We start from the raw sequence: 10,790 nt of genomic DNA on the forward strand, positions 1-10,790 counted from the left end.
CACCTCCAGCACAGCGTGCAGAATGAAGCGACTGTCGCAGAATTCATCCTCCTGGGGTTCTGCAGCACCCCAGCCCTGCAGCGCTGCCTCTTTGGCCTTTTCTCTGCCCTCTACTCTGGCACTCTGATGGGAAACGCACTTGTCTTTCTGCTTATCTGCCTGGACTACTGCCTCCACAGCCCCATGTACTTCTTCCTCTGCCACCTCTCCATAGCGGACATCTGCTACGCCTCCAACAATGTCCCCCGTATGCTAAGGAACCTCCTTGGACAAGGCAGAACCATCTCCTTTGCTGGGTGTGGGGCACAGATCCATCTTTATTTAATCTTTGCACTTACAGAGTGCGTGCTGCTGGCCGTGATGTCTCATGTTCGCTACGTGGCAATCTGCCGTCCCCTCCGCTATGCCCTCATCATGATCTGGAGGCTGTGCCTCACCCTTGCCACAGTTTCCTGGGCTTTGGCGTTCGTATTTGGTACACTACAAGCCTCTCTGGCTTTACACCTGCCTTTCTGGGGCCCCTGCGAGGTTGACCACTTCTGCTATGAAATTCTTGCTGTCTTAAAGCTGGCCTGCACTGCCGCTACTGCCAATAAAGTCCTGATCTTTGCTGTTTGTGTGCGCTTCCTCCTCTTCCCTTTAGCCTTAATCCTCATTTCCTCCCTGGACACCCTGGCCACCGTTCTGCGCATCCGCTCTGCGCCAGGATGGCACAAAACCTTCTCCCACCTGTGGCTGTTTTCTTGCAATGGGACTGATCGCACCCGATGTCCGCAGGTGGCTGAAGTTTGAGGAGGACGTGGAAGATGGCGGCGAGCGCTGGAGCAAGCCCTACGTTGGCACGCTGTGCTTGCACAGCCTCTCCGAGCTGAGGAGCTGCATCAGCAAGGGGACGGTGCTGCTGGACATTTGTGCCAACAGCATGGAAGAGATTGCAGGTACCGTGGGCACTGCATCCCTCCGGGAGCGGCCGAGCTCAGCTCGCCACGGTGCTCTTCACTCCCAAATCAAACCCTGCCCCACTGGCACGTCCTTTTCCAGAAGTCCCACTGTGTTTTTCTCATGAGCTGTTTTTGGATGTAGACTGGGCGTGCAACAGTCGCACCAGTTTTTTATTCCAATACGGGGTCCTTTTGAAAGCAGTTTGTGGGGTTGCAGCAGCCAGTAGAGAATATTCTCCAGCCAAAAAGGAGTGTGTGTCAGGGCTTAGCAGGCTGCTCTTAGAAATACGGAGTCTGCGTAAGAGCTGAACCTCCTTAAAGGAACTACTTCTTACAAGCTGTTTCCTCACGTTCTTTTTTTTTCCTTTTGCCTTAACATCCAGCATTTAAGAGTTTTAAGGCAGAGTTTATCTGGCGATGACCAAGCAGTGTATTTCTGTGGGGAAGACACTTGAAGTTAATTGCAAAAGCCGCTTTGGAGAAGTTATCTCTGACTGGCGGCAGGTCTCCATTCAGCCCTTTCAAGGGCTGGAGAAGTCGGAGCCGTTCTTAGCACGTTTCTCCCTGGGCTCGGCAAATTGCACTCGATCAGCCTGGGAAACTCGGGGAGCGTCTGTGCTATAGATTGCTTATAATTTGGGTAAACGTGTAGAGTCAGAAAGGCCAGGCCGGGCAAGAAAATTGCGTTATTTAGAATGGGAAATATTTATCTTAGAGGAATGAGGAATAAGCACTTGGATGATGTTTTTTAGCAAAAGAAAATTCTCGTTTTCGCTGCAAAGGCTGAACGTTATTAAAAGGCCTTGCTATGCAAGGCTGAGCCCGCGTTAGGGTACAGCCTGTGTGGCACAGCCTTCCCCGGGGGCTTTGGGGGTCGGGACTTGTTGGGGTTTCTGCTCCGATGGCTTTGTTTGCCTTTGCCGTCCTCAGATATGGTCCTGGCCCAGCAAGAACAGTCCACGGAGTTTGACGAGCACAGGCGGGCGCAAGTTCGAGAAGTCCTTTTGAGGAAGCACCACCATCAGAACGAGAAGACAAACAACCTTCTCCCCGTTGTCACGGTCCACTCGGTGGACTCGTGATGGTTCGTTTGCTACGATCTCGAAAGTGCAAAATTAAGGTGACCAACACGAAAGGGGATATCAGTAATCACACAGTAAAACTTTATTGTATTGCCTGTGAAGAGGCACACGATAGTTAGAGATGGGTGAAAGAAAGGAGGAAAGTAAAGTTAAGTTTAGAGAGAGGAGAAAGAGAGGTTATAGCTACCGCCGCTGATCTCAAGACGTCCTAACGGTCCCGGGTCCAGCTAATGCTGCGTCGTCGATTGTCGTGGTCCTTGGTGGGGAAGCTTCAAATTTCCATTGTTCAGAAGTCATCTTTTATGCTTAGTAACACACCTTGCTCCACCTCTGCCTCAGGAGTCTCCACCCTTCTCAGAATACAATTATCATATCTCCGCCCTTCTCGAGCGAGGCTATCACGCAGGCGCAGGGTCAGTGTCTGAGGCATGGTAAGTCTTGGAGGCGGGTAGCCTTCGACCAGCAGGTGTGTTTTGGTATTATAATGAAGCAAAGTTCATCTAGAGTTCATGATTTCTTCATCGATGTTATGGCAACGGTTGCAATCCATCCTTTTTGACAGTAGCTATGCGGTTATCTCTAACGGCTCTAGCCAGGTACCTTCCAGGAGCCTTGTACCGCACATTCTGTCCTTGGGATTGGCTGCTGCGCTCCAAACAGGCCGTTGTCAGGTAATGTACTGTTCATGTTCCTGATGACAATGTTGAGACAATGCTTATTTTCTGACCGACTCTTACACCCGTTGTCTGCTCGTTTGCTGATGTGAGCAAGAGGCAGTCAGACCTGCACCTCCTCTACAAGCCAGGTGAGGGTTTCTGCAGGGCTTTGGCCCCATTGGACTTGTCCGGGCAAAGGAGAAGCATCCCAGTTGCTCCTTGTCCATCTTTCTGAGTGTCTGTCTTCTTCCTACCAGCCCAAAAAATCACCCCTTGTCCTTCTCCCACCGCTGCGGAAGCTAAAGATGGGGTGAACCGTGAGAGCAGAACAGTGGATTTAAGCAAGGTGAGACACTCGTAGCTTTCTTACAGGGCCAGATTTGCTCTTGCAAACTTGGCTGCAGAGTGTGCTGCAGAGCGCTGTGGGCTTTGCTTTTGGGGTAGTTGGTTGAAAATCACTTGTCGTGCCCAGGCGGAGCTGAGCTTCCTGAAGAAAATTCCCAACGGGGCTGAAGCATCCAACGTGCTCGTAGGAGAGCTGGATTTCCTTCACCAGCCCATCGTGGCATTTGTCCGCCTGAGCCCGGCTGTCCTCCTCTCGGGCATGACGGAAGTTCCCATCCCAACAAGGTGCGAATGAGAAGCACAAATTTTTTCCGTAAAAAAGACACCCAACCAAACATCAAGTTGCAGGCATCAGTTTGGTGTCCCAAGGGAACAAGGCTAGTGGGAGCAAGCACGTTTCCCCCACCCACATCTCCTTGCCTTTGTTTCTCCACCCCCTGCTGTAGCTTTTAAACCCATTGGCCAATTTTAATGAAAGTTGGCCCCCAACTTAAATTTGCTGTTGGTTTTGAAGAATTTCAAATTCATCGCGGCGTCGCTGAGCCTACGTGTCCCGTCTTGAGCCACGCTCTGCTGGCAAAACTCTTCCTAACGCAGCTCAGGGTGTTGTTGGCTGCCTTCAGCTCGAGGGTGCAATGCGGGCTCGTGTTGGCTAACTGCAAGCTTAGTTCTTGATTACCTTTCAGAGGCAAGGCCGTTCTTATTTATAGTCTGGCAGGCTTCTTTCTTTCATGGAGCATAGCTTTTAAAAACAGAAGATTCACGTCTGTACTTAATATTCACAAGTATGTGGCAGAGAGTCCCAGATGCAACGTTGTAGTCGGAAGTGTTTATGCTCACCTTTCGCCTTCCATGGCGATGCACAGACCACATGTCAAATCATCTCCCTTGTTGCCTTATATTGTTCCCAATTCCCAAATATATTTCATGCAGAGATTATAATGGGAGAAGTCTGAAGCCAGTTCTTTTCCTGCTCACACAGAGGTAGTCCTTTCATTCCCCACCCCATCCCCTCCATCAGTTTCTAGTCACAATAGAACTGCTGGACATGAGTGAAGAATGAGACCAAGATCCAGAATGCTTTCTAATCTCTTTTAGCCAAGGTGTGAGTTGTAGATTCATAAAATACAAGGCTAGAAAGGGCTATTTCATGGTCCAGTCTGGCAGTTCTCTCTGGCAGTTCTCTCTTAGTCCTGTGTCTTGCCCCAGCAGTTATGCTATTCCAGAAAAGATTAAAACAGTTAATAATTCTAAAGTGTATTCTTGATTTCAAAATTAAGCCAGTCAGGCATCAACTTCAAGCCTTCTGTCATTTTTCTGTGATTACTCTGTTAGACTGAAGAGCTGAGCATTCAGTCTGAGCATTCCCCCACCCTGGAAGGAGTGTGCCTACTGTAGTCAGACCACTTCTTCATCTTTTTTTTCTTTTTGGACAAGCTCTTTTGCTCGTAAGTCCTCATGAGGCATTTGGATTTGGGTTTTCTTGGGATGCTATTGAGTTTTGAGCTATCAGAATCTCCAGGTGATGCTGATCAGCTCCAAGAGCGCTATTTTGTGTGTGAAGCCAGGACTGGTTTTCCCCATCTGCATCACTTCGTACCTCTCTGCCATTTTATTGCTCCACAACCGAGTCTTGTAAGATCTTTCTATGGTTCTTTGCTACCTGCCCTTCTTGTGTCAGTAATCTTGTAGGATTTGCAAGCTTTCTCAGCTTGCTGCTCATCCGCCTTTCCCTGTCACGTCACACTATTTTTCTCTTTAACTGCTTGTTGGGCTTACTAGAAAAGCAGAAAGCCTAATACTGGAGTGAGTGCCTATTTTCATTTTTGAAATGAGACTTTGAAACATGAGTACAGATTAAGGGTATCTATCTTGTTGGCTAGAGGGAGGTACTAAACCCCTGCTTTCTAATGAAATACTTGATTAGCCATTTACAAGATTGTTTCCTTTTTGTGACTTTTGGTAAACTCAGTTCTTACCTGTTTGACTTATTTTTAGAACTGGAGCCAAGTGTGTTTCGCCATACGAGTAAAGCAAAGCATGGATTTGAAACGGTAAGCTACAGAATATTCAGAAAGAGACAACAGCATCTGTTTAGTCCTAGATTCTTAGTGGCAAGCATAAAAATGCCTTTCAGGTAACTTTTTTTCCCTTTTCACCTGCATCACCTGCATGGAGACATTTGTGATTCCTGCTCGTCAAGCTTAGCCACAGGATGAGTTTTACCAGGAGCCGACACAGGCTTTTCTGACTGTGAAGCTACAAACTCTAGGGGTGAGCTTAGCCTCTCAGAGCTGAACCTGAAGGATGCCCTGCCTTGTCTTCAAGAGACTCCAGTCCTCTTTTACCTCACGTGCTCCTTTGTGCAGAACTCCATGAAGGGTGAACAGTGGGTGCTGACACCTTGACACTGGCTTCGGTGCGAGTACTTGCCACTCCTCACCAGTGTCCTTCCTCTGTGCAGATGGCCTTGCAGGCATCTCCCTCTTCTTGAAACAGTGTCATGTTTTTTCTCGCTATGTCATCAGAAGGCAGATTTACGACAGGATTGTTCCAGAGGGATTGGCAGTTGCTTTCTAAACCCACTGTTCTCCAGAGACCTTGTCAGGAGGGTGAGATTCTTTCTCTTTTAGCCTACAAGCTAAAAGGCTGCTCTGACAGCACTGCTGTTAGGCACACCCTTTAGGTAAGAGGGTCTTCCCTCACCCCCCTGTTCTCCTCCTCCTGGCTGTTGCCCATCCTCCCAGTGCATTTCATCCATTTTCTGGATCCTGATAGCCATTCTGCATTTAATTCAAACCCCTGCCACACTATTGCCTTCCTGGCTGCCTTCCCTCTCCAGCTCTTTGGAGAGAGTCTTCTCCGAGGAGGCAAACTTACTCCTCTTGGGGTTGTCCACAAAGGAAGTTGCCTGGTGGTATAAAAGGAACAGCTTCTTCTCCCACCGTTCCTTGGGAGGTGAACAGTTGCATCAGATGCCCAGATTTCTGCATGTTTCTGCATGATGACGTGCTGCCCCCATTTCAGAAACCTTTTGGACCTCTCCACAACTGGCTGAGCCTTTACGCAAATATCGTCTGTGGGCTTGCTCCCTGCTGGCCAGGGCATACTGCCTGCTTGCTCCTGTAGGACTGTTTTCAAAGGGCCAATCTCAATGTAACTGCTCTGCAGGGATCCCCTGCATATACAGTGGCCTGCAATTTCAGGTGCTGCTAGTTGCATGGTTACCTTCAGCCTGCACAGGTAAACTCCTGTATTGGAAGAGCCCTCACCTTGTTGTAAGCCCAAAACTTTCTTTCAGAAGAGGGGTTTTTGACAGGTTTGTTGGATTTTCAAGATAGGAAGGAGACTGCCTGGTAACTCCTCAGGCGCCTTCAGTACAGAAGAACTTCTCTAAAACAAGCAGGCTGATTTGTCTCCAAAACCTGTATCCCCTTTTTTTCCCCTCAGCTTACCTTTGCAGGATTAGTGACAGGTCTCTCTACCCATGCCCTTTCTGGCTTCTTTCCTCAGGTGCTCCAAACACTCTGTTGGTGGGATAAGGGTCATCCTCTGAAAGATGCTTTTTTTTATTCCCCGCTTTGCTATAATCGCTGTCCCCAGAATGCTTCCTCTCCTTGTACAGTGGCTGAATTTCCCAAACATTAGGGTCCTTGGAAGCTGGAGCTCCAGGTTAGCATATTGGACCCTGAGAAATGATGTGGTAGGTGGCAGACATCACCGTAACCTCCTGTTGTGTTAACTGATGTGGGAGGACATGTCCTGAGCTCTTTCCAGGTAAACTGGAACTATGATGAGTGAATCATCAACTTGGCAAATACCAGTTCAGGTGAGAAGAACCTTCTCCAGAAGAGATGCTTGTGCCACCATGACTTGTACCTGCAATTTGCACTAGTCAGGGCACTGTTACACTGAGAGGGAGCTCCAGACACAAACTGGTGTCTTTATGAATACCAGACCAGATGTCAGGAGCACCGCATGGAATACTGAGCAGATGACCTCTCCCTCGTGCATTTTTAGGAGATCAGAGCCAGGTGCTTCTGTGACATGCCTTCCATTTGGTTTGCTTTCCATTTGTTTTCTTTTGGTATTCAGGATGAGAAGAAAGATCAGGTTTAGGAAAAAACATCTCAGTAGTGCCTGTACTTTCTCAGGATTCTTCTGATCATTCCTCTGGGGCTCTTGTTCAGTTTATCAGCAGTGTATGACTTTGGATCCAAATCCAGCTGGTGTTTTAGAGTGCATCTCGAAAAGGGAAGGGTCTTGTTAAAACATGAAGGAAATCTGTCTGCTTAGTACACGTAGGACTGACTTTACAGCATCGGCAGTCGATTCAGAAGGAGGAGCATGGAAGTGCCGCAGTCATATGGGTGTTGAATAGATTGCATTTCCAGCTCTCATCCAAATGCCTTCCAGGCCTGCGATTTTGACAGGAGGCTGTCTGGTCAGGATGATTGGAGTTGAGCCTGTGCATCTTTCTGCTTACCAAGAGCACCAGTAGAAGTCCAAGGAAGAAAGAACTGGGAGACGGTCAGCCGGTCACTGCAGATAATTTTCCTAACTTAGTTAATGCTCTGAGACTAAAATGCAAAGATCTCTGGCCATCTGAAGTTTGGAATTTCACCTGAACCTGAGCTTAGTGCAAGAGAAGCACCATCAGGGAGGGATCTATTCTTCTCTTATCTTATCTCTGTGACAAAATTGTTTTTACCTTCTCCTGAAGAAGCTTACGTGGTGGTTTTGTTGTTTGTGGTCCTTTGTATTGCTGATAGCCTTGCTAATGGGTATTCCTGGCTCACCTCTTGCTTCTGGCACTTTTCACTTTTGTCCCTGCCCTGTTACTCTGCTTCCTATGACTGTGTCTTACCAGGGCTGATGTCTAGGGGCCTGTATTGTCCAGTGGCTGTTATTTCCCACAGCACCTCTGTCGATGTGTTTTAAAATCTCTGTCTGTGCCATAGCTGCTGTTCCTCTTTCACTATCTATCTGCTATATTAAAGTCTAGTCAATAAATTCCAGCTTTATGTTAGGCCTGGGAATGTCCTGAGGAGGGAGGGGTAGAAAGATATTGGTGAAGAAAGTCCTCATAGTAGCAGGAAAGAAAATAAAGTCACAGAACAAGAGAGTAGACCTTGCCTTTTAGTTCTGCAAGCAAGCAAGCAAGGAAACAAAGATCTCCTGTAGAATAGAATTTTACACAGTGTGACAGTTCTTGGGTTCCTTTTCCTTTCAGAATTCTTCCAAAGAAATTGAGCATGAGTTTAGTCCAGCGTCCCTTACTGTGGGCTGTAACCGAGTGAGTTTGTGTAAGTAAGGAATTCCTGGCTTGTTTCATTTGAATTGGTCATATGAAATCAAAAGCTGCAAGGATGAAATTGGTATTAGTTTTCCTTTAAAAGTGGTGTTTGGTATTTTCCAGCACGTGAGACTAGGAATTAGAACCACCATAGAGCGGTAGGTCAGCAATGATTTTGGCTTTAAGCAATACCCACCCATAGAGCCAGGCTACGTAGCTCTTTCAGAGCTGGGCTGTGAAATGGGAGCCTACCTCCAAACCAGTCTGCACTGTGATTGCTTTGAAAGCTCCCAGGTGAGACCAGGAGCCAAAGGAACCTTAGTAGATATAGTAGATATATGGATGTAGATAGGATCTGTTTAATAATTATCTAGCTTGTAATGAAGTTAAAGAAATTTCAATAGAGGTAGACATGGCCCAAGGGGATGAGAGGTGATGTTTAACGTTTGTATTGTTGAGGCTGGCTGGGACAAGAGACAGTCCCTGATAAGAAGCAGAAGTGGACCCCAAGAACCAGCCAAGACCGGCCTTGTGATTTGGATAAATGCCAAGGAGCGACTGAGTCTGCGCAGGGACAGAAGGTTAAGAGTTCACCGCGAAGAAGACATACAGCCTTCATCTTCACAACTCCAGATGACCACCACAAGGAGGCACTGCGCAGGCGCAGTTGGGAAGAACTTAGGGAAATTACTTCTTGGAACTAATTTTAATATGAAGCGGGGATAGATCATGCCTATGTATAGGCGTATTGCGAAACTCTATGTATATGTAACACTTGACTGTATAAATTTGAAGTGAACTGCCGAGTCAGGCGCACGCGACTTTGGTGGGACTACCCCCCGTGCTGCCCAGCGCTGAATGAACATACCTACTTTATAATCTCACTGACTGTGGAGTCTGTTTCCACACGTTAGTTTGGCGAGCCAGCCAGGAGACTCTCTGCTCGGCTGCGGGACCGACTGCGGAGCGGACGCCCCTCGGCGCGCCCCGAGCACTTTCCTCGGAGGAGCCTCCGCTGCCAGCCGCTCACCGCGGGAGCAGGACGGCGACCTCCTGAAGCCGCGGACCAAACGGTATGTTTCACAAAGGGAACCTGTAAAAGTACGGGCCGGGGCAGCTGGTAAATCGTGCAGAGACATCTGGCGTGCAGCGTAAGTCCCCGTATGGGAGGAGGGTACCCTGTATGGTAACAAGGGGGGATTTGCTGACCGATAGAGCGGCCGCCAGCAATCTTTGGGGTAGATCGAGCAAATCTGGGGTGACCGCTGCATCCCAGTATCGGGAGCCAGGATGGACCTGTCGATGACTGGTATATGAGGCAGGAGAAGGGTAAGCGGACCCCCTCACAATTGCGCTTGGTACATTTTTGCAGCTGCTGAAAGGTTGTCAACTGGAGCGATGATTGTATGATGTGAATGTTTGGAAATTTAATGTTAAAGATTTTGTGTGAGTATGTGGAAATGTTATGTTGAGATTAATATGTGTATATATGCTCGTTAATGTGTAAATGTCTAAAACTGTGGATTGAATGTTTGAGTAAAAGAGACACAGCTCAGCTGCGGAGCGTGTGTGGAGTTCTGATCCGCAGGTTTGTAACTCCACAAGGGGTACGGCCAGAGACGAACGAAGTGTGACTCACTGATGATTTGGAACTTGAATTTATATGTTAGCATTGTAATTGTAAGTTTTAGTTTGATTATCTTAATCATTTTGTGGTGTTGGTATAAGAAAGTCCTTGTATGGTGCATTGTATAAATGTGGGTATTTGAGTGGTGTCTTTTCCATCCAGGAAATGAGTGTATGCCCTCATATGTCCTGGAATGTGTGTGGTGTAAACAGAGGTTGCAAATAGATTGTGGAGGGGATATTGAATGCCCTGAGTGTTGGGTTTGGACTCCCTGGGATAAGAGGGGTCGGAGTACGTATACAGTACGTATATTGTTTGTGGTTGGAAAGGTAGCCAAAATAGTGAAATTGGTCTGTGGAAAGGAAAATTTAATCCCGGAAATTTGGGACGTGTGGGAGGAAAACTGGGAGAAGACTGTAAAGAGGTGTAAGAAACGATTTGCATGGAAGCTTATTAAAAGGAGAAGTTATAAAATGGGAAACAATCAAGGGGGAATATTGAGGAAGAGTCCTCTGGGTTGTGTAATTGCCCACTTGAAAGATATTGTTGGGACCGGAGGTACGGAAAATAAAAAGAACCTTATTAAGTATTGCAATCAGTGGTGGCCGTTGTGTAAGTTAGAGGGTGATACGAAGTGGCCACTTAATAGGTCAATAGATTATAATACTCTATTACAACTAATGCTGTTTTTAAGGAGAGAAGGAAAATGGGATGAGGTTTCATATGCAGACATGTTTTTCACCCTCCGAAACCATCCGGAGTGGCAAAGGGACTGTGGAATGGTACCCCCACAGGACCCCATGGTGCTCGCAGTTGAGCGAGAAAACAACAAGGAGCTTAGAG

At 47.5% G+C, this 10,790-nt stretch overlaps 1 protein-coding gene across 1 annotated transcript; it reads left to right on the top strand.

Moving 5' to 3' along the window:
* Nucleotides 1–6: 6 nt before the first annotated feature.
* Nucleotides 7–5,065, top strand: LOC115338480 (olfactory receptor 2A1/2A42-like; the record flags this gene model as incomplete). Its single annotated transcript, XM_030007055.1, has 7 exons — nucleotides 7–731; nucleotides 778–938; nucleotides 1,872–1,990; nucleotides 2,762–2,828; nucleotides 2,937–3,025; nucleotides 3,152–3,309; nucleotides 5,023–5,065. Coding segments are annotated over 7 exons (1,353 nt in total), but the record flags the coding sequence as incomplete, so codon positions are not given.
* Between the last annotated feature and the right edge of the window lie 5,725 nt (nucleotides 5,066–10,790).

Source organism: Aquila chrysaetos, unplaced genomic scaffold, assembly GCF_900496995.4.
Source record: "Aquila chrysaetos chrysaetos unplaced genomic scaffold, bAquChr1.4, whole genome shotgun sequence".
NCBI classification, from domain to species: Eukaryota; Metazoa; Chordata; class Aves; order Accipitriformes; family Accipitridae; genus Aquila; species Aquila chrysaetos.